General features: G+C 41.2%; 1 protein-coding gene across 3 annotated transcripts in view; it reads right to left on the bottom strand.

Annotated features, from left to right (window-relative positions):
* Positions 1-440: 440 nt before the first annotated feature.
* Positions 441-24,606, bottom strand: part of LOC139448295 (transcriptional coactivator YAP1-like) — a 48,714-nt gene continuing 24,548 nt past the window's right edge. For 2 of the 3 annotated variants that reach the window (XM_071229842.1, XM_071229844.1), the window contains exons 2-7: positions 9,527-9,783; positions 8,790-8,980; positions 7,556-7,739; positions 6,721-6,801; positions 4,563-4,681; positions 441-4,050 (exon numbers count right to left, since the gene is read on the bottom strand). In XM_071229842.1, the coding sequence (XP_071085943.1) occupies positions 3,967-4,050; positions 4,563-4,681; positions 6,721-6,801; positions 7,556-7,739; positions 8,790-8,980; positions 9,527-9,783 (916 nt within the window). In that variant the 3' untranslated portion in view covers positions 441-3,966. The remainder of the gene's footprint in view (positions 4,051-4,562; positions 4,682-6,720; positions 6,802-7,555; positions 7,740-8,789; positions 8,981-9,526; positions 9,784-24,606) is intronic. The other variant, XM_071229843.1, reaches the window with a different exon arrangement.

Here is a 24,606-nt window from a genome sequence, read left to right as displayed (position 1 = left end):
TGTACATGTGACTTCCGACCAATTCTGCCTCTGGTGTAGTGGATACAGCGTCTTCTGTAGAATGAAAGGTCGGTGATTCGATTCTGTGATCTGGCTGAATGCCCAGAGAGCAGTGTCCACACACTAATCTTGAAAGTGGCGTTAAAATCCCTGTTGTCATAAACTCATCAGGTCAGTGCTTTATAGAGACCCCTGAAGATGTGGGGTGGAATAGGTCTTCAGCAACCCATTCTCTCTGTAAAGTCAAGTAATGGGATCGGTTGGTCAGGCTTGCATCGTACTCCAATTGCGTGGATTGAAGCTCATGATTTTAATCACTGGATTGCCTGGTTCAGACTCAATTACATACAGACCATCATATAGCTGGGATATTGCTGAGAGCGGTGTTAAACAAAAAACACACAAAACTTCTTTTATAGAACAAACAACCACTACACATGTACAGTTTTAATATTTTTATTTCATTTTATTTTTTGCACCCGATATTGGGTTACAACTGATTAGAGACAATGATAAAATTTTCATGATTATTTTTGGGCTATGAATTTTGTGATGTTTTTTCCTCATTTCAGTCACTGAGATCTATGTACAATTAACAAAACTATTTACACTTCAACTGACTTAAAATACTTGGAACCTTGGACGGTATTCGTATCTCAAGGTATAGTAAAAAAAATAAAATAAACAATGGAAGAACAAATATGCCAAAATGAACAATGATCGATTAGTGGAGGACGCTTACTTTCAAGAAATAACAGCAAACAAAAGACCCTGACACCCCTCTCAGCCTCAATGAGCCTGCCCATCACTTTGAGAAGGTGATGCCCATTTCAGGTTTAGGGGGTGCAGCAGTATGTTACCCTGTCAGTGATGTACTGGACAGTTTCCCTCTGCTGTAACTTCAGTGTCAGAAAACAATTTCTATGGTTGCCTAGGTGACGATATGCATGGGGAGATAGATAATGCTGCATTGGGTATCAAAGGATAAAGTTCAATGCTTTGATCAATCATGCCATTTATGTCGATAAATGCAGGAACTTTCTATGGCAACAAATGATATAACAAATTATCTTTTTCTTTTTTTTCAAATTAATTTTGATGATTTTATTTTTTTAACAAAACCACATAGCAAGCTCGTCTGGGTTGAAACTAAACTAGTTCTGGGAGACAAGGTACGTCTTCTATCTATTCAGGTTTAACTTAAGGTCAGATGAACTTTGCGAAATTAGTGGAGGTCGAGAAAAGTTCTATCTATTAAGTCAACACAATTAGTGGTGGACGTTTTGGCCAGGACGAGCTACTCTTGAAAAACCATTCAGTCAAAGATCAAGAACATCTGTCTCCGACACTGAAGACAACATTTCAGATTACAACAGCACTTCCATCCCTCTGGGGCGGCCCGTTACGACCATGCAGCTAAACCACATCGACACTTGTTGAAGATAGCATGCATATTTGTATTAAGTCAATATTTCAGTACAGGCATAATGCACTAGGGTATTTTTTTGCATATTCAATAATCAACACATTAAAAGTCAATCTAATATGTAAAAAGGAGTAACAACAGTCGAAGTAAATATTAGTTATATGGGTAATATCATCAATACACGTAAAGGCTACAGTGGGCACTTTCCCACAATGCATCATCAGCAATAATATTGAACTAATGCAGAAAGTGGTGTTTAACAGTAACCATGGTAACAGTAACAAAAAAGCATTTGCATAACTTGAAAATAAATGGTTGGTTTTCTGTCACTTGTAGAACGGAATCGTTACAGTTTGCATTTTGTCAGAAAGTACAAAGCAATTGTTTGAGTACTGGTGATGACGAATCTGGAATGTATATGTAACGCATTGCTTAAAACGTTTCAAATGATGAAGGTATCGAACATTGTGATAAAAAATTCATGTTCACAAAAAAATAATTTGTCTCTGGAGACAGAAGGCAACACGGCAGTATTGCATGACAGTACGAAAATAGAAACTCTTAAACACTTGAATAAATTTCAGTACACTAGGAACACGACATCACAATTTCACAATCACTAGCATCTTCAATCCCACGTCGACACATTTCTAGAAGAATGTACAGAGGACAGGAACTTGCTTGCCCCCCATGCAGTTATTTATGAAGGCTTTACGTACAGCACTTGGGGCGCCTTCAGTTTCGTCGCTTATACTGAGGGGAAGACTTGAGCTGCTTTCTTTGCAGCACTGCATTTTGGGAGTTGATGCTCTTGGTGCCTTGACAATGTCAAGGTCACAACCGCGTCGTGACAAGGTGAAGGTCACAACCGCGTCGTCGTGACAAGGTGAAGGTCACACGTGCCTCATGTTTCTAGGACAATACATAACAACCATTACCAAGGTCAAGGTCACACTTGTGACCTGACAAGGTCAAGGTCATACAGCAGATGCGGTGCTTTATCAGCAAATTATTGCTGGCTTACAGGACGGCCGTAGTCTCACCAACTCGACACTACGTAACATAACAACAACAAGGTTCTCTCATATTGACCACAAACCACAAGGAGGTGGTCTAAACATGCCAGGGGCCGAAGCGACCCCTCTGAGCTAGCTCGCAGTCTCCGGCAGCAGAATCACTTCTTCAATACTTATAAGGCAAAAAGACAGTACAGCACTCCATATTTTTGTCTTTACACAATAATACACTGATCAATCCAGTCTTAGTAATAAATACCAATTATCTCAAATATTGCATAGTAAAATGTTGGAATTTTCCATTGATAATGTACATCCATGTTTAAGGTAACTACCAATGCTTGCTAAGCTATGATCTTCCACTATAGTGAAAGATGGTCCAATTATAACACTACGGGGGGAGGGTGGGATATACACAGGAGGGAGGGAGGGTGGAGAAAAGCCAAGTTCACAAGCTCCTCGGGTGGGGGTAGGGGGTAAAAAACATTATGTAAATGGAAATGACACTGTTAACAATGGAACCTAATATAAAAATCTCACAAAAAGTCACTTGCAAAAAGGCGGGCAGGCCCTTAATAAAAACAGCAAATCATACCTCGTACTTAAATACGTATATTGAGGCCTAGAAACACTAATACTTCATGCATGATTGTGCCTGCACACCAGTACATGATTAAAACCTTTCAAATAAATGAAGTAATGAGTACATCACAATGCCATCTCGGAGACATCATGATGTCACAGTGCAATGTGACATCATGATGACATCATAATGCAGTATGTGACATGACATCACAACCAAAACTGTGACATTGTGATGACATCACAACCAAAACAGTGACATCATGATGACATCACAATGCAAAAGTGTGACATCATGATGACATCACAATGCAAAAGTGTGACATCATGATGACATCACAATGCAAAAGTGTGGCATCATGATGACATCACAATGCAAAAGTGTGACATCATGATGACATCACAATGCAAAAGTGTGGCATCATGATGACATCACAATGCAAAAGTGTGGCATCATGATGACATCACCATGCTTAGTGTGGCATCATTAGATGGGCTTCCTATGCAGATGGCTATTCTACTATAAATATTCGGTGACAATACATGATTCCCTCCCGCTACCCAACCCCAGTTGTCTCCCTTTGCCCTGAAAATATAGAATCTTGGGATTGGAATAGTAATCATTAATATTGATATTTCTCCTGATCTTGTTACAAAATTAATATTTTATTTTTTTGTATTTTTCCATTGAAAATACAAAATAAACTACGAAACTAGTACTTTGAGCTTTTCCCTGATATTAAATTTTTTGAAAATACATATGTCTTAATATTTTATAAAACTACATTTTGTATAAATGTCACTTCTCCGACATTATGGAATCCATGAAAATCAAACAGCACTGCTCCGATGAAGTTCCATTTCCACAAAAACCAGACATTAACCTTGAACTGTCTGGCTTGCTCAGTTGTCATGGCAACACCATGTCCGTCTGGTCACATTTCACAACCATGTTAACAAATTATCCATTTTGTTCGAGCTTAGCACAGTTTCAACATCCTTCAACAGGTCATTGCTGATGTCCTCCTGCAACAACAAATAAGTGAGTGAGTGAGTGAGTAAGTGTTTTACACTGGTTATAAAAATATTCCAGTGAGTGAGTGTTTTACACTGGTTTAAAAAATATTCCAGTGAGTGATTTGTGTTTTACTCTGGTTTTAAAAATATTAAAGTGAGTGAGTGTTTTACACTTGTTTTAAAAATATTCCAATGAGTGAGTTGTGTTTTACTCTGGTTTTTTAAAATATTCCAGTGAGTGAGTGTTTTACACTGGTTTTAAAAATATTCCAGTGAGTGAGTGTTTTACACTGATTTTAAAAATATCCCAGTGAGTGAGTTGTGTTTTACACTGGTTTTAAAAATATTCCAGTGAGTTAGTTGTGTTTTACACTGGTTTTAAAAATATTCCAATGAGTGAGTTGTGTTTTACACTGGTTTTAAAAATATTTCATCATGTATATAGTCATGCGAGTGACAAAAACAGCACAAAAACAAACAAATCACAGTAGCTTTAAGTCTGTGTGAAATAACGCGTTTACCTGTAAACTAGGCACCAAGTCGTCGCTGTCCATGTTTGTGGCATCACTACTGCCATCTACACTGCCCATTGGGGTCATATCTATACTGCCAAAATCTCCCTGTCCAGACAGTTTAGGGCCTGAAATAGATTGTTTGTGATGAGTGAGTGAGTGAGTTGGGTTCATATCACAGTGCAGAAAGCGGTGCAGGTCATAGATAAATACCACTCTCTGAAAACCCACGAGCACGAGTATTCCGCAAAATTAGGGCACATCTTGGGATTCTTAACCATGAAAACAAAATCCTGTGACAACTGAGATGCAATTCTGCACAAACTTTGCAATCATTTCCATGAACCAAAAATATTAATACTTACATTTTAGGAAAGAAATGGAAGATAATCACATGATTTATTTACATAAGCTTTCTTATTTCTATATAACTTTAGGTAGTAAAACACCCCACTTGATAAACCCTTAACACCATGCATAGAGCCAACCCATATATGTCCATAACAATAAAACCTGCCAGACATCAGAGCTGGCAACTTCCTGCTAGAGTTGTCTCCCTTACTCCTTCCATGTCCTGAGGATGCCCAGCTCATCCCAGCACTTTTACCACCATCTAGTGAGTCACCTGGGTGACTGCCTCACAGTGTGCCAACGATCCAGTGTAGTTTGGTTATATATCAAAGTAACATTCCTTGCATCCTCAACATCACATTAAAGTATCCCTATTGCATCAATAAACATCAAAAAAAGAAGAAGGGAAATACTGTTGATTGGAAAGTAAAAAAAAAAAATCAGATTTCTAAAACATGCGCAACTATTTTCAACACAGAAAATTGAAAGCCAGTTAGAAAAAAGAAGAAGCAAAGTCAAATTCTTATAAACAGCCGGTGAAGCCCTACATTATTCTGTCATATCACAAGGAATGACAAATAAAGAAGTTTTAATATCTTCACAAAAATTACCTCTGATAGTACATGTGAATTTTTAATGCCATCACACCCCATGAGCGGAACTCATAGCATGACCAGTCGTTTCCTGTCTATTAAACAGGAGTTTGAGGTCTGATACTGCCATAATGAGTGAGAGAGTGAGTTGGGTTTAACGCCGCTTTTAACAGTATTACAGTTATATCGCTTTTCAGCTTAATGTGGGAGGAAATCCCGAAGTGATGCAGGTCTTAGACATCATTCTTCCAACTTTTTCAGTTTGTGGACAGTAATAAGCAGTGTCTTTGTGTAAAAAGTACAGTTATTTTTTAAATGGTTTACGACTGACCCTATTTCCCAGACGAATTTACCTTTTTGTTTGTTTGATCGGATTGGTTCGAGATTGAAGACGAATGGAAAAATCACTCAAAATTCCCACTTCCATTCTTACCAATTACATGATAGTTGAAATAAATTAGAAATTCAAATTGACAAACAAAGAAAACAATTTAGTAAGGGTAAGAGTATTCGGCATCACGACAGTCATCGCTTGTTTGTAAACATAACGGTCCGTCGGTTGCGAGTTCAACTCCAAGCATGGTTGTGACCACTTATCACTGTGGGGAGTTTTGAATGGTGGCAACGATAGTATAGAGAGCTCTGCTTGGGCAAGCAGCAAGCTCCTTCCCAGCGCGTGACACCTTCGTTACACTCTCGGTAACATCGCTGCCACCAGTGTGGGCGCGGCCATTTCAAGAATCTTGAAATTTCCCCTCTTACCCAATATGTAGTAACGTTTATACTTTTGTTTATGTCTCTGGGAATGCCATCATATTTCAATTTGAAAAGGTTTACGACTGACCATGTTTTCCAGATGAATTCACTTTGTTGTTTTGATAATCAGATTGGTTCGAGATTGCAGACTAACGGAAAATCAACCAACTTCTCCCTTACATTCTTACTATATCAATAACACGATAGTTTTAATGAAACAGAAATTCAAATTGACAAACGAAGAAAGTAATTTAGCAGCGATAAGTGTATTCGGCGTCACGACAGTCGTCACTTGTTTGTAAACATAACGGTCATTCGGTTGCGAGTTCAACTCCAAGCATGGTTGTGGCCACCTATTCACAGTGGGGAGTTTTGACTGGTGGCAGCGATAGTATAGAGAGCTCCGGGAACGTACTATCGCTGTGAGGAGCTTGGGCAAGCAGCTGCCAAGGGAGATAACTACCCACCCCCATCTTGTGTGTCCATATCTTCCATGCTCAGGAAATCTTCAGGAGTTCTAGGTAGGCTGTAGTTTGTGCCCATCCCACCTGCAACACAAGCCACAAGTCACTACACAATCTCAGCAGGGTTAACACACACAATGGGTACTGCCTTTCCAAAGCCACTGACATTAATATGGCTTAAACAAATAAAACAACTGGGCCCCGTTCCACAAAGCGATCTTAGCGCTGTGATTGTCGTAAGTCAGTGGTAAAGAATGGGAGTTACGATCGACTTAGCGCTAAGATCGCTTTGTGGAACGGGGCCCTGGTCCTCAGGCAATGGTTTTTGAAAATATAGTGTGGATGGGTGTTTTTTTTTTTGCTGGTTCAAACTAGTATGTAACCAAATAAACAGTTGTATACCACTAACACGTAAAAGGGCCTCCCTACATAAACACGCATACAATTCCTATTGCCGCCACGACCATAAAACGAGATGCGCAGTAAAGCAGTGTGCATTTAAAGGGAAGTAACCGTGTGCTATATTGGATCGCATTGTTTTTAAGTATTAGGACTTTTCACACACACCAAAAAAAAAAATAAAAAAAATATTATTTTTATTGTAAAAAAATGGAAATATAAACAAAATGTGTGGCAGACTCTATGATGATGCGGATGGTTCCAAAGAACCAGGTCTATTATTTTTTCAACCTGAGTGAGCTTGATCTTACTGTTGATATATGGATGGTATCATAACCTTACTGTGGTAAAATGTATCATTTCATTATGGTATACAATATCATAACCCCATCAGTGCGATATGTTTACTACGACCGTACGTAATGAGAGCGCTACATACCAAGGCCACTGTCAGCACTTTCTTGTCGGGCGTGAAGGTCCGACGTCCCCGTCTGGCCGAGGAAAGGGTCAGTGACCGATGTCATCTCATTTGCTTGCACCAGTTTTGGTGTCTGAGACTGTATCTGTTGCTGCTGCTGTTGAGCTTCAGGGTTACCAGCGAGGTTGGCACGAATCATCATTTCCTGTCAACATTTAATAAATAATTCAATGGTGGTCAAAAGCAAGTGCACAGTGATTCACTGACCAGCAAAGAAGTTACCGTATTCGAAGTAATAAGCTCCCAGGGTGCTCTCAAAATTAGAGTGAGTGAGTGAGTATGGTTTTACGCCGCTTTTAGAAATATTCCAGCAATATCACGGCGGGGGACACCAGAAATGGGCTTCACACATTATACCCATGTTGGGAATCAAACCCGGGTCTTCGGCGTGACGAGCGAACGCCTTAACCACTAGGCTACCCGACCGCCCCCTCAAAATTAGAAATGGGGGCTCTTATTAGAACATAATTTTGGTGGGGAAAAAAACAGAGTTGAAAGATTTTGTGGTTTATGCTGACAGCCTGAAATGATACAAAAGAAAAGTGTGTGCGTATACTTTCCAGAATTTAATTGCCCATAATTAAGGGTGCTAATATCACACAAGTGCATATTATACACGAATAAATAAGTCTTGTGTACAATGATCAATTTGAAGGGGTGCTAATTGGGATGGTTCACTAGATAATATATTAGCAAATATGGCCGTGGACGCTTATTAGAGTTTTGTCGCTTATTACGTCAGATACGGTATCTAGGTTCCAAACGAAGCACCTATGGCATGCACATTTGAAAACAAATTGAGCTATTGTTTCTAATTTGATTTTTTAATTTTCATAATTTTATATATAGTTTATATTGAGAATCTTAAAAATTCAGATTCGTAAGTTTGACTGTCATTTACTGCAGACTTTGGGCCACATATCAGTCTCTGAGGTGGCCTAGATAAATCCCTGCTGGAATAATAAAGGCACACCCTTTAAGCATATGCGTGTATGGAGTTTAGTGCTATATAAGAAGCCTCATTACAATTATCATGATAAGTACTTGGGACCTATTCCCACAGGGAGACAAACATGAGGTACTGGGACCTATTCTGCCCCAGAATCCCCACAGGGAGACAAGAATGGGGTATTTGGGACTTTTTTTATTTCACTCCAGAAATCCTGAAAGTGAGACGAAAAAAAGGTGGACTGACCTGACGAGCAATCTCGTCCTGCCTCTGCTTCAACCTCTCCTTTTCGCGCTGTAGATGATGTAGTTTCATCTGACGCTGCTGTTCCTCTGGTGTCATCGGTCGCTGGCCGGGCGACATCGGCTGAGATGGCCGAGGATTGCCGCCCATTTGCTGCTGTAACCTCATCCCCGGACGTTGTAGATGTGCAGCTGCTTGAAGAACCAATAGGCAGACGGTAATAGTCGGACATCAGCAACATTTGGTCTGTTTGTTTGGTTGTTTGTTTGTATGTTAGCACCACACTCAGCAATATTCCAGCCATATGACGGTGGTTTGGAAAAAAAATGAGTCTTGACCAGACAATCCAGTGATAGACATCAGGAGCATCGATCCACGCAATTGGGATACGGTGACATGCATCAACCAAGTCAGCTAGCCTGACCACCCGATCCCATCAGTCGCCTCTTACGACAAGCATGGGTTGCTGAAGACCTATTCTACCCCGGATCTTCATGGGTGAGATCAATAACAGATTACAAATGTAATATTATTAAAATTTTACTTTAATCAGTTTTGTGTTTAAGGAAGTAAAAATGAAAATATAGGTGTGTAAAATGAAAAAACATACTAATTCTTATGTTTTAATACGTCAAAAACAACTTCACAGACTGTTCATATAAAAACAACAACTAAAGACAATACAAAATCAGTGACATCTTTCAGCCCTCACTCGCTAGTATATGTAATATTTTACATACGTATATTTGGATGGAACCAGCTCGTTGTCCGGCTGAGGTGGTTGATATAGTAGACCTCTCCCTCTGCTGTGTACGCCCTCTCCCAGCCCTGGGGGAGGGGGGTGCTATCTATGGTTTGCTGGGACTGCGAGGGGCTACTCGGTGGCTGGGGTGGCTGACCCGATTGCTGCTGCTGCTGCTGCTGTTGCTGCTTGTTGAGGTTGTTGGTGCTGACAGACTTGCGCGGGTCTTGCCATGTTGTAGTCTGAGACAAATGGCTGTAAGAGAGGAGAAGTTGTTTTGAGATTCCACCTTTGTAGGATCGGAAAATAAAAAATATTTTCATTGTGACGTCATGCATTATTATGGTAGAACCTTTGAAAATTACACTTGAAAAAAAAACGTATTGGAAATTAAGTGAATCATTACAAGTTATAAGTCACAATTAAAATTATTATTTCGACAATTTAATCAAATTTCTATAGATTTATAACATATTTTTCCTACAACTGAAGAACAGATTAATTGCAGGTATTTTTCAGAGTTAATGTATTATCAATAATATTTCCAGTAATGCAGTTATTGACATTATAATGTCTACATCGAGTTAGTATATTTATATATGGGTACAGATTTAGATCAAGTCTGTTACACAAGGTAGTATACATTTTAATATCTATCAGCAAACCAACTTCACCATAACACAACCATTACCAAAAGGGCAGAATGAACTAAAATTGTGTTAAATATTTCCCCAAATTCTCCAAAATATGAAGGGGTATTTAACTGATAATTGTGATTCTATTGTTAATGAAAAATAATGTTTCAATTATGGCTAACAAAATGCGAGAATTTTGCATGATGATTGAAAACAGAGGGTAGCTATTTGGGAATGGCTGTTGTTTCCTATAATGGGGTTGGTTTGCTGCTATATCTATTAACAAAGCAATAAAATAAATCTTTGATAGATGGTACTGGGCATCCCTGACAAATGTTGACAAACTCAAAACTGGAAAAACAAGACCGGAAATGCTGCAGTTAGAGCTATGTCACCATTAAACTGAACAACAATGAAACAACTTGAAACAACTCGAAGCCACGACTGCAGTGCTGGAGAACACAGACAGATATCATACAACACACAAGAGACAAGTATGCAACATTTGATAAAATTCTGAATGAACAAAAGAAGAACTTGGCTTTATTTTACTGCTACAACAGACAGACGGACAATCATTAAATCTTTTCTCTGCTACAACAGATGGACGGACAATCAGTAAATCTTTTCACTGCTACAACAGATGGACGGACAATCAGTAAATCTTTTCACTGCTACAACAGACAGACGGACAATCATTAAATCTTTTCTCTGCTACAACAGATGGATGGACAATCAGTAAATCTTTTCACTGCTACAACAGACAGACGGACAATCATTAAATCTTTTCTCTGCTACAACAGATGGATGGACAATCAGTAAATCTTTTCACTGCTACAACAGATGGACGGACAATCAGTAAATCTTTTCACTGCTACAACAGATGGACGGACAATCAGTAAATCTTTTCACTGCTACAACAGATGGACAGACAATCAGTAAATCTTTTCACTTCTACAACAGACGAACAGAAAGTTAGATAAACCGTTCACTGCTGCAACGGATTGACAATCAGTCAATCATTCCACAACTACAAAAGGTACGTCCATCATTTCAAAGCTCCAACAAATAGACAGACAATCAGTCAATCATTTCACAACTACAAACAGTCATTCAATCATTCCACTGATGTAAGAGATAAAGAGAAAATCAATCATTTCACTGCAACAAAAGGTGAACACATAATACATCAATCATTTCAGTTACACCAAGCTGGTCTAGACCAATAATCAATCATGTACACGCCATGAGAGGGGCAAAGTAAAAGTCAAATTACAGCAATGAATCAAGACAAGTCAATATAAAGTCAGTTAAGTTATTTTTTTTATGCATAAGATTGACCGAGCTGTTATTATCCCTGATGCACTTTGCAGACTGCTGTAAACTAACTGATTCACAAGCCATGGTCTTGGTTATAACAATTGTTATTCCCCATTAGGTTACTGACAGACAAGGCCACTATGCTTGCCGTAAAAGGCGACTATGTTTGCCATAAAAGGCAACTATGCTTGTCGTAATGTGCGACTAACGGGATCGGGTGGTCAGGCTCGCTGACTTGGTTGATGCATGTTATCATATCCCAATTGCGTGGATCGATGCTCATGGTGTCAATCACTGGATTGTCTAGTCCAGATTCGATTATTTACAGACCGCTGCAAATAGTTTTAATATTGCTGAGTGTGGCATTAAACAACAAACGAAGGAACAAAGTACTGACAGACTACACAGTGATATAAACCAGATTTCCAGAACAGTGTAACCTTTAAATTAATTGTAGAAATCATACAACCTCTTTCAATAATTGTAGTAATTGGTCAATTCATCATGATCAAACCAATTTGGCGCCCATTTCATTCATGAATCAATCAGTTAATTACCTCTAATTAGTCCTAATCACCCCAAGTCTGACTAATGCACTGGCATTTACAAGTGGGACACCTTGTCTACTCACTACGGCATCTGTAATGTAGTAACAATACACTTCACTGTACTACAAAAGCCATTCCATTGCTAATTATTATTCATATTGACCATACTGACCACATTGGGCAACACATGCTTGCCGTAAATGGCGACTAGGCTTGTCGTAAGAGGCAACTTAACGGGATCGGGTGGTCAGACTTGCTGACTGATCCCAAATGCATGGATCGATGCTAATGATATTAATCACTGGATTGTCTGGTCCAGACTTGATTTTTTACAGAACGCCATCATATAGCTGGAATATTGCTGAGTGTGGCGTTAAACAACCAACAAACCAACTAACATTGGGCAAACTACAACACAAATGACGACACAATCCTTAGGTTTCAATGTTGTAGAAACCTTGGTTGGCTATATGACGGCGGTCTGTAAATAATCGAGTCTCGACCAGACAATCCAGTGATTGACATCATGAGCATTGATCCACGCAGTTGGGAAGAAACCTCAAGATCCACAAACACATTGAAGGGTCCTGGTAACTTTTTAGAGAATTTTATCATTTCTTAAAAAAGTTTATTCCCTGCCCGACTAATAATTCCATCGATGTAACCACAGCAACATGTAATAGTTTTACAAACAGAAAACATAACGTATGAAAGAAAAAAACACCAGCAGAGAAACCACTTTCCTCCATGTGACTTCATATATATATTAAATCTTAAATATATATATTATAAAAAATAAAACATAATATATAAAATATAAAATATAAAATATATATTATATATTAAAATTCCTTAGCTTGGTTCCACTAACTGATCAGAGCGCTATGATTGAATGTCGAAGTTACAACAGTCGTAGTTCTACAATCGCTTTGTGGAAGAGCCCCGGGATCCAACTACCCATCCGAGGACGCATCCAACTATCCATCCAAGTACCCGTCCGACTACCCATCCAAGTACCCGTCAGACTACCCTTCCAAGTACCCGTCAGACTACCCATCCAAGTACCCGTCAGACTACCCTTCCAAGTACACGTCTGACTACTCATCCAAGTACACGTCTGACTACCCATCCAAGTACCCATCCGACCACCCATCCAAGTACCCATCTGACTACCATGTACCCATCCGACCACCCATCCAGTTACCCATCCAACTACTCTTCATGACCACAATTGCTCAACACTGCACGTAATTCCTCACCAAATGTCCCTGACAATCTCAGTGAGCCACTGCGAGCTGAGCTGATCATTTCCCCAGCCGTGCCGACTCGGCAGAATAACGCCTTCCTTGTGCAGGAACATGATTTACACGCTAGCACAGCCCCCCAAAAAGTCTAGGAGCACTGAAGAGCTTTGTAAAAGGTAACACAAGCCTACAGGAATCAGCTGTTCAGTGCCACGCCCACTCTCAAAGCCACTCAAGCATGACAGCTGGGACTCACGCCCCTTGAAACCTGTTCAACCAAGTCAGTATCACAAATTGTAGTTTCTATAATCTAAAGCAGGTACTTCTTCCAGCATGTTTGGTAGGTTTCCTCAGTCGTGACAGAAATACTGCTGATCACACAGAAACCAAGAACTAGAGACTGAAGGTTCTTAGATCATTTTCTGATAAAAGCAGAAAACACTAGTGGTATCAGGAAGAGAATATATGGATGTCAACTTCTTTATTATGAGGAGCACAACGTTTCAGAGTATATCACCTGATGGAGTAAGCATATACTCCGAAACACTGTGTTCCTCATAATAATCAAGTTGACATCCATATATTCTCTTCCTAATGTGTATCACTTCTAAATGCCTTTCAAAGACCAGTGGTATTTCCTCAATTGTTTAGAATGCCTCACTCAGCAATATTCCAGTTATATGATGTCAATCTGTATAAAATAAGTTTAACATGAATACCCCACTCAGACACAGTATACTGACTCCACCAGTCCTTGTTTTAGCCCCTTAATGCCGAGCGCCAGGCAGGGTAACAACAAGTACCAACTCTTAACGTCTTTTGGTACGACGCGGTCACAGGATTGTACCCCGGACCGACCGCTCTCCGGGCGGACGCTCTACCACTACACCACAGAGGCGGTCCTAAAGTATGGAAGACGTTTTAAAGGAGATTAAGCACCAGCAGGACACCCTTGGATTAATGTCTACTTCCTGCTACCAATTAATTAACTAATCCATTAATTACCAGATGAACAATCATTAATATTATTAAACCTAATTCAATTACACATTATCAATTTCAGGTTATCATTCTGAAAAAAAGGTAATGTGACAATATAGAATAATTCATTTTTGTTATGAAATCTAAATCTGGTCTTTTTTTAAAGATTATGTTAAAAAAAAAACACTTTAAAGAAAAGTACAATTTCACCCCTAAAAGGCAGCCATGCCTAAGTCCCGTAATAAAAGCTGAATGTGAAAGCAATCTGTTACCTAGGATACTTCTGTTTACCCAGAAGGCTGTTCAACACTACAACTGTCGTGTTTATTATCGCATCTAAAGTAAACTTGGGGAAGCAAGCGGATATGATAGGGGGCAGGGTTATTTACTCCGCCAACATCAGCTGCCACAAGTGCATTGTTCGGCCTGTGGACAAGGCAGACCAGGCCGCGCTCCAAGGGGAGAGAGGTCGACCATCTTTGCAAATGGCCTCTGCCGCTCAGGGCAGAGGAAGAACCATGTTATGACGTCCCCGTTTGTATACATATGCAAAATATGTACACGTCCCTGTAGGATGTTTCTCTGTCTAAACACGTTAACTTTGAAATATTTGCAGTTTAAGTAAGGGACATCTTCTTATTTCAAGTGGCAAAACATAGGACTTTCATCTAAACACCAACTTGTGGTTAAATTTACTGACGGTAAAAAGTGAAATGGCCTACATGTCTATATAAACACTTCCACGCAACATTAATACTTTATTGGACACTGTTCCTAAAACTAAATAAAGGAAAAATTTAAGAAAAGAAAATAAATCTTTCGGTAAATGTCTATGTGAGTAAAGAGAGTGATGTGGGGATTTAACACCTCTGACAACAAAATATCGTGGTGTTATATTGAGTGTGTCACCTTTGTGTTTGGGAATAGCCCGAAGTGATGCAGGTCACAAGACCACTTGGGTGAAGAAACCCACGAGAGTTTGAGAGAGTGCTGACTTCAGGAGCACCACAATGGGTCAAGTCGGGATTTGAACCGACCTAGGGGAGAAAACTGGGTACAGAAAAAATGTTGCACCCTTGACCACTGGGCCACCTGTGGCCGTCGAAGACATCAGCTACGCCTCAAAGTACGAACCATAGATGTGGTGGCCTCGGTAGATGTGGTGGCCTTGGTAATGTTAACATTTCATTTCGGCCTCAGGAACACAGAACTAATTAGTGTGATTTGAATGTCCAGGAATTACTGTGGGTGGGACAGGGTGGAAGGGGGTAGGGTGGTTGGTTGGGGTACGGTAGGTGGGTGAAGGGTGGTTTGGTGTAGGGTTTGTGGGGTATGGTGGGTGAAGGGTGGTTGGGGTAGGGTGGTTTTGTGTAGGGTGGGTGGATGTTGGGTGGTAGGGAAATGTCGGGTGGGTGTATGTTGGGTGGGGTATGGTGGTTGGGGTATGGTGGTTGGGTGTAGGGTGGTTGGGTGTAGGGTGGTTGGGTGTAGGGTGGTTTCGTGTAGGGTGGGTGGATGTTGGGTGGTAGGGAAATGTTGGGTGGGTGTATGTCGGGTGGGGTATGGTGGTTGGGGTATGGTGGTTGGGGTATGGTGGTTGGGTGTAGGGTGGTTGGGTGTAGGGTGGTTGTGGGTAGGGTGGGTGGATGTTGGGTGGTAGGGAAATGTTGGGTGGGTGTATGTCGGGTGGGGTATGGTGGTTGGGGTATGGTGGTTGGGGTATGGTGGTTGGGTGTAGGGTATGTGGGTGTAGGATGGGTGGGATATGGTAGTTTGGTGTAGGTTGGGTGGGATATGGTGGTTGGGGTAGGGCTGATGGTGTATGGTGTTTGGGGTAGGGTGGTTTGGGTAGGGTAGGTGGGTGTAGGGGGGTTGGGGTAGGGTGGTTTGGTGTAGGTCGGGTGGGGTAGGGAGGGTGGTGGTAGGTCGGGTGGGATAGTGTGGGTGGAGTAGGGAGGTTGGGGTAGGTCGGGTGGGATAGTGTGGGTGGGATAGTGTGGGTGGGGTAGTGTGGGTGGGTGTAGTTCGGGTGGGGTAGGGTGGTTGGGGTAGTGTGGGTGGGGTAGTGTGGGTGGGTGTAGTTCGGGTGGGGTAGGGTGGTTGGGGTAGGGTGGGAAGGGAAATGCTGGAAGATTATGAGAACCATGTTTATTACATGTCATGACAAAATTTGTCGGTCATCAGAGTGGGAGTAGAGAATCACTTCCTTTCTCAAACCCATAGTAAGTTGTTGCGTAAATATTTCCCACATGACTCACATGTAGCGATATATTCAAACATCCACAGCCATGCAGCTTCAGGGAATGGAGGGAAGGTAGTCAAGGAATGGAGAAAATGTCAAACTTGACACATTAATATTAACGCTGCGTCATAAGTGGGCCAAGGGTTGATCCGGCTCACTCAGCTACACATTAACACCGATTCTTGCAAATGAACCTTAAACACAATTCATGTTCCGATATTTATTGACAAGACCAGGTTTTCAACAAGATGGATAAACACTTGATCCATAAGCTGACCCTTCATCCACAAATATCATGGGAAGTATATTACATTTTATAATGGTAGAACTAGTGTGGATATTTATTTATTCAGCAGGAGGGGTATACGGAGAATATTAATCCTGTTTCCACATTTTTAATATCACAAAACTATTGAATCTTGTAGTCAGCGTGTGAAATTGTTTCAGAATATTGCTTGACAGGGGGGCTAGCTAGCCTTAAAAGTTAGAAGTTTCAAACTTCACTAGCATAAAATAAGCAACAGTTTATTTTTCCAGTTATCCAGTAATTTGATTCTGTGAAGATATCAATACAGTATACCTAAATGGCAAATGATAAATGAAATATTTTGAGTGAGTGAGTGAGTATGGTTTTACGCCGCTTTTAGCAATATTCCAGCAATATCACGGTGGGGGGACACCAGAAATGGGCTTCACACATTGTACCCATGTCGGGAATCGAACCCGGGTCTCCGGCATGACGAGCGAACGCTTTAACCACTAGGCTACCCGACCGCCCCTGAAATATTTTGAAAGGGGGTAACTCTGATCATGCAACTGATCCGTTGAGGACAATAATTTGATTTTTGATGATTGATCGTCAGAAATGGGAGGACTTTCTTTCATATTGGCCAGTTCCCATCACACAATGTAGTGTTGCTCAGAAATACAACTGGTAGATGTTACTGCGATATAGGTTTATCATCCAAAACTGACTTCTTCAGAACATATTCCTCCAATGAAGCAATCACAATGCCTTCGAGAACATTTAGAAATCATTGGTAACCATGACGTCACAATCAGCCAATGAACTTTCAGCTGTACCTTTAACACACAAAACACTATTTACAAACCAAAAAGGTAGGAAGAATGATTTGGGGATGATAAATACAATCTCACCCTCATGTCTTTTGACATCAACTATCTCAACACTGCAAGATAAAAGTTAAGCCTTGGTGTTTTAAACTTTAAACTCATGTTGATATATTTGTATCAAAAGCCACTCGGGAAGAGTCTCTATACATCGTCAACAATGACCAAGTATAACTTGCTTCTTGTCCAAACGCCCCTGGCCATTACAGTATGAACTAAGGATGAAAGTTCACGCAAATATTGGACGGTGAAAATCCCTCCCTTGGGCTTCTGAAATTCCTCAAACACTTCGAAATAAAAATGTGTAATGTTATGAAAGGAATTTTGAATTTCTTCCCCTCTCTGTAATGTATGAGAGGGTGCATCTATTCGTCAGTGTCACTGTGTAGATATTTCAAATGTTTACCCTGGAGGAAGGTAGCTTGTAATAGCACTTGATAGGTGGCGCTGTTTCTTGTCAAAGACTCATTGTGCGATATGACTTGCAGTCAGCAATATATAACCCAATCTCTAGCAGACCCCTAACATAACAATATAGGAGATTCTAGCTAAACAAAAATAACATGCAATATGACATCGAGTGAAGCGTGGTACGTAATATATAGATAGCATAGGCCAACACCATGCATGGGATAAATCCACATATCCATGATGAATTTTGGATGTGTTGCTTGTCTCATAACTAGGGAAATATTAGAAATATTCACTGGTGATAATGGTCCTCAATGACTAGTAACATTGGAGAGCTGAAATACCAGATGCTTATTTTGCTATAAGCAGCTTTGAGAATGGATATTTTCCTTTTCAGCTGAAACTTCTTTTTAATGAAGTTAATTTAATCCACAACCCAGGGTGTTTATGTGCATCCCTGAAGTCAACAGATTTTAACAAATTTGCCGTCACCAATATTCACGGAAGATTCTCACCCCTGTATACCAGTGTAGCAGAACTAGCTACAAACTCTTGAGGACAAGTGACTTTTTGCATTAGTCCTCTTGACTCGTCCTTTACAAGAAAATTTTAAAAAGTCAATGAATACAAGTTTGCCTGATTGCTTCATGTGTCCAAAAATATGTTGAGTGAGTGAATTATGTTTTACGCCGCTTTTAGCAATGTTCCAGCAGGGGCCACCAGAAATGGGCTTCACACTTTGTACCCGTGAGGGGAATCTAAACAGTTTTTCGGCAAGATGATAATGTAATGATTAATGTACTATGGCCTAAATAAATATAATATTCAACTACTGTGGGCAGAACCTGGAGCTAACGGGGAGTGTGGACAAAGACAGACAGTTTCAGTTTCTCATCGAGCCTGTTTCTTCTTCTTGTACAGTCAACAAAACATCTCCTATCTCGAGGAGTATAGTAACCAACAAATTCAACCAAAGAAACCAACCATCAAATAATTACATAACTCATTACCGTCTATCAAAAGATTTCTATGGCAGTATTGACGATAAACATCTTTCTAAACCCAGAATAACTTTCAGAACCAGCAAGAGATATTTTGAGAGCATTTACGAGCCATGTCTATTCAGAAGCATGAAAAAGTTCAGGATCCAGAGACAGATATATCGAGAGAATATTTCAGTTGCGGCAAATCATCTAATCTTGTCTGCAACAGGAGCCTGCTTGATGAGATGCAATACCTTCGCATGTCTCTGGGGCTAGCAGTTACCTCCCTTTATTCTGACACGGGTTAGCAACATCTTCATAAATATTGGCTATTTTAAGTCGTCAGGCCTTGCAACCTCCTCAATGTTTCTAAAAACAGGCACTTTATCTGGCTGCAGTGCTTGAAATACAGGAGCCTCTCTCAGGAGATGACACGGACATCCTCTGGGAGGAACGAACCTTGAAGCGTGGCATTCTTCATGTACACAGACTCCCATGGAGCAGTGCCAGCAGCTCAGTCGGAGGGTGGGGCAGGCGGGGTGGGTGGCACGAGGGGTAGAATACATGTCGGGTGGGGCAGGCGGGGTAGATATGAACCTTGGACCTTGAGGGGTGGGTGGCATGAGGAGTGGGGTAGAATACATGTCGGGTCGGGCAGGTGGGGTAGATATGAACCTTGGACCTGGAGGGGTGGGTGGCACGAGGGGTGGGGTAGAATACATGTCGGGTGGGGCAGGCGGGGTAGATATGAACCTTGGACCTGGAGGGGTGGGTGGTACGAGGGGTGGGGTAGAATACATGTCGGGTCGGGCAGGTGGGGTAGATATGAACCTTGGACCTGGAGGGGTGGTGGTACGAGGGGTGGGGTAGAATACATGTCAGGTGGGGCAGGCGGGGTAGATATGAACCTTGGACCTTGAGGGGTGGGTGGCACGAGGAGTGGGGTAGAATACATGTCGGGTGGGGCAGGCGGGGTAGATATGAACCTTGGACCTTGAGGGGTGGTGGTACGAGGAGTGGGGTAGAATACATGTCAGGTGGGGCAGGCGGGGTAGATATGAACCTTGGACCTTGAGGGGTGGTGGTACGATAAGTGGGGTAGAATACATGTCGGGTGGGCCAGACGGGGTAGATATGAACCTTGGACCTTGAGGGGTGGTGGTACGAGGAGTGGGGTAGAATACATGTCAAGTCAGGCAGGCGGGGTAGATATGAACCTTGGACCTTGAGGGGTGGTGGTACGAGGAGTTGGGTAGAATACATGTCGGGTGGGGCAGGCGGGGTAGATATGAACCTTGAAGCATGGCATCCTTCGTTTACACACCTTCCTCTTGAAGAAGTGCCTGCAGTTTACAGTAATATTTCAGGGGTGGATGGAAAAGTTGTCGGGGCGGGTAGATGATAGGAGGTACCATGGGGAGTTTGAAATGAAGGGGTGCAGAAAGAAGAGAACCGATCTATAATATGCCTTCAGTTCGTCATTGTCCGAACATGTCACACCAATCATTCACACTCTCCAGCACCACAATGGTGAAAACTCTGGTTCTAGTCAGGGAGAAACACGACGCCATCATTGTTTAATCCTAGCCTATGTAACTGATCTACATTACAAACACAACTTATGTTTGTTCTGAATACTGCTCGCCTGACAACTTACAATAACTGTCTAGTTGCTGCGGCTAGTTATAAAATCTGTCAAAAATCCTCATAAAGAATATAATTTGATCCAGAATTGAAGTACTTCTGAACTTCAAAACGTGCAGTGAAATGCCATTAGAGCTTAAGTTTGACAAAGACATGAAAACATTATATTGCATACACAACTTGCTGGCGTAAGAGTCCACAAACCTACTTCCTAAACCTTTAAATCCCAAAATGCATAATATGCTATCTGTTCTTTGAAAGGGCATCAAACATATGGAATTCTTTGACATTCTTTTCTGTACTTTTATTACCAAGGGTAGATATACTACTCAAAAGAAGTCAAGCACCACCTGATTCTTTCACCACCTGATTACTATAGTTAATCTGGCGTGGTAGGACAGATACATCATAATAATAATAATATGAATATGAATATTGTAATATAGTAATGTGAGCTTTTTTGAAGTAGTATATTTAGACATGGTCAGATGAAGTCAGTGAGTGAGTATGGTTTTACGCCGCTTTTAGCAATATTCCAGCAATATCACGGCGGGGGACACCAGAAATGGGCTTCACACATTGTACCCATGTCGGGAATCGAACCCGGGTCTTCGGCGTGACGAGCGAACGCTTTAACCACCAGGCTACCCGACCGCCCCCAGATGAAGTCAGTCTGGATAATGTTTTGAACAGTAGTGTTGTACCCACTATTATGTATTTATCTGCCAGCGCCTTTAACCAAAACCATGGCAACCAGACAGACAAACAAACAATAACAGCATTGTGCAGCTGCCAAGCACCAGTGACATACATGCCTAATGGTCATAGAGATATCCCTGTCAGAAAACGGTGGCATTCGTGGCAACACTTCCCAATGTTACCACCTTAACAACATGAATGAGAGAATTGTGTAGAGCTGTACCTTGATTTACCAAACTGGGCATCATGGGGGCCCCTTACTGAAAATGAGGACTCTGTAATGCAATGCTGTGATCTACTGTACAGTAAGATTTGAGAATTATCTTAATCACAGGCCATCTTGATACCTTGATATCAGGATATCTCTTGTCAAGAATTTGATAAAATATTTTTGGTGAATGTCATGTTAGTGTGTCAGCTCATACTTTTTTGTGTGTGGTTTAACGCCGCTCTCAGCAATATTCCAGCTATATGACGGTGGTCTGTAAATAACCGAGTCTGGACAAGACAATCCAGTGATTGACATCATGAACATCGATCCACGCAATTGGGATCGATGACAAGCATCAACCAAGTCAGTGAGTCTGACCGCCGGTGAAACCCACGACCATGGACATGCTGCTGTCTACACAACTGATCATGTGAACAGAGGATTCAGGCTTAGAGCCAAGGTGGAAAAGCTTTCTTGACAACTAATCAAAACTGACTTCAATATTTTTTGTGTTTATGGATATATAAAAATACAAATTTTTGTGCAACCATAGTCCCGCCCACCCTATTAGCCAATCAGGAAACAGAAGACCAGTAGTGGGTGTGGCCTATTTTTTCTTCAGTTTATGGGAACAAACACAAAACATTTCTTGTTTGTCATTAAAGCCGATGGAATTAATTTATTAATCTTTTTTTTTAACCTCTCATATCCAAATGCTGTAACCTTATCTTAATGAAGTGATTGAGGGGACAGCATGGTGACGAGTCATCACAGTATTACTCAACACTAAGTCCATTATTGTTACCCTTAACCACAAGTCGTCGCAATCCTCCGATTGGATCCCTGCACGACAAACAACGACCTACATCCTCAACATCAAACATGTTTACGTCTCGAGCCGGCCCCCTGATGTCTACAGCCTGAACTACAATCCTCCCCACAATAGCAAACAAGTACTTCTGAAGGTGGAGGCTGTTTGGCAGGCAGTGCACAGGAGTCTACCACCAACACAAGTCTTTATGGCGGAGACAATAGCACTACCCGTGTGCAATCAAGGGCAACATGGCCTGTAGCAATACACAACAGTCAGAGCCTGCAGGGAAGTCGTGGGTACCTTGCAGAGGTCACGGCTGTCCGAGGGTCTTAACAAACTCCCAACACTGAAGTTGCAGAAACATTAAAAGGTGCTTTTGTGAAGTAACTACTTATCAAACCTGGGCCGGTTGCACAAAGCTCTTTCAGCATTAAGGTGATCGTAGTTCCCATAACATAGGCTTACGATTTGTCCGAGAGTCTTAACAAACTCCCAACACTGAAGCTACGGAAACATTATTAAATGGTGCTTTTGTGAAATCACTACTTATCAAACCTGGGCCAATTGCACAAAGCTCTTTTAGCATTAAGGTGATCGTAGTTCCCATAACATAGGCTTACGATAGTCGTAGTGCTAAGATCGGTTTGTGCAACAGTGTTCAGAAAATTAATTAATATTAGCTTTGTGAGTGAATATCTTTGGACACTTAACAATAACAACACATGAGCATATTCAACTGGATAAATCTAGGCCTTAGTGAGCACCTTATCTCAGTGTCCTTAAAAGAAAAACTGTGAGAAACTTATTATTGTCCAAAACTGTCCCCAAGTCTTATTTTCTTAAATTGTTTCGAATCCTTTTTTCTTAAAATTGCCTCAAGTCATATTTTTTTAAATTGTCTCAAATCTTTTTTTCTTAAAATCATCTCAAGTCCTATTTTCTTAAATTATCTCAAGTCCTGCTTCCTTAAAGGAGACATTTCAACATGTTCAACTATGAACCAAATTTGTTTTTCACCTTTATAAGTTTTGTTAACAGTGAATCGGACTCATTTCAAAAACATCCAAAAGTAGATATAAACAGAATGTTTTTGTGTTTCAAGCCTACTTTCAGTCATATGTTTAATGAAGTTTAGAAAATCACTTGATGCATCACGTTCATCATGCGTCCCCTCCAGACGTGACAGTCAAATACCTACACATCTACAAGGTCACTCGTCATTTCAACAAGATGCAATCTTGCTTTTCAATTAATTCATCATCAAGCAGAATTTTCCAGTTTATCAGCCGAGGCCAAATTTTGATTGATAGTGAGTAGAGAAGGCCAGAGCCTGGGGCTAGAGAAACAAGAGCCCCGGCTACACCTGTAGATCAACAGACGATCTGGACTGGCAGGCACAGGCTCCTTGACCATCTCGGCTTCCCAGCAGGGTCAAAAGTTGGCCATCTATCTGATCTGGGTCTTCCGAGGTTGAACCACCTATTGTTCCTGCCACCTCTGGGATCCCGACCACGCCCTTTCCTTAAACCGTGCTGACTGTCATGCCTAATCCTGTGGTCTGAACCAACCTTTCCTCCCCCTCCCTTCAGTCTGAACCTCCCTCCCCCAGTCTGAACCCCCCTTCCCCCAGTCTGAACCCCTTCCCCCCTCCCCCAGTCTGAACCTCCATCACCCAGTCTGAACCCCCCTTTCCTCCCCCTTCCTCCAGTCTGAACCCCCATCCCCCAGTCTGAACCCCTTAAGGAGTAATGCAGTGTGGAGTAATGTCCCTTGAATGAACTCTTCTTCACCACCCATCAATCACAATCCCCAATCACTTGTCCCCTTGTAACCACTTGACCACCAACACCCCGTGCTACGGCGACAAAACAATACGCTGGTGCTCTTATAGATAATATCCAATTATTCTTTGGCAGGTAAGCCCCTAGAGTGCGGATCAAAAGCTTCATCAACAGTAAGGAAGACATGTGACTTTTCAGGTAGTTTTTTATGATGAGGGGCCTAATATTATCAAGACTTTGTACAGAATTTTTAACAACTTCTATTTTTGTGAATGAATTATTTATTGTCCCTTCATATCAGGCCATCAAATCACTTATTAGGGTTGACCTAATTTTAAGTATTGTTTTAAAAAACATTTTTGGGGCTTGGCTATCATTTTACAGGGGAAAAAACTGATGATGAAATGGTCGGTCCTCTATTACCAGGATTTCAC

Source organism: Haliotis cracherodii, unplaced genomic scaffold (assembly GCF_022045235.1).
Source record: "Haliotis cracherodii isolate W230 unplaced genomic scaffold, xgHalCrac1.p SCAF_7, whole genome shotgun sequence".
Lineage (NCBI taxonomy): Eukaryota > Metazoa > Mollusca > Gastropoda > Lepetellida > Haliotidae > Haliotis > Haliotis cracherodii.
This window is presented reverse-complemented; position numbering and strand designations above follow the sequence as displayed.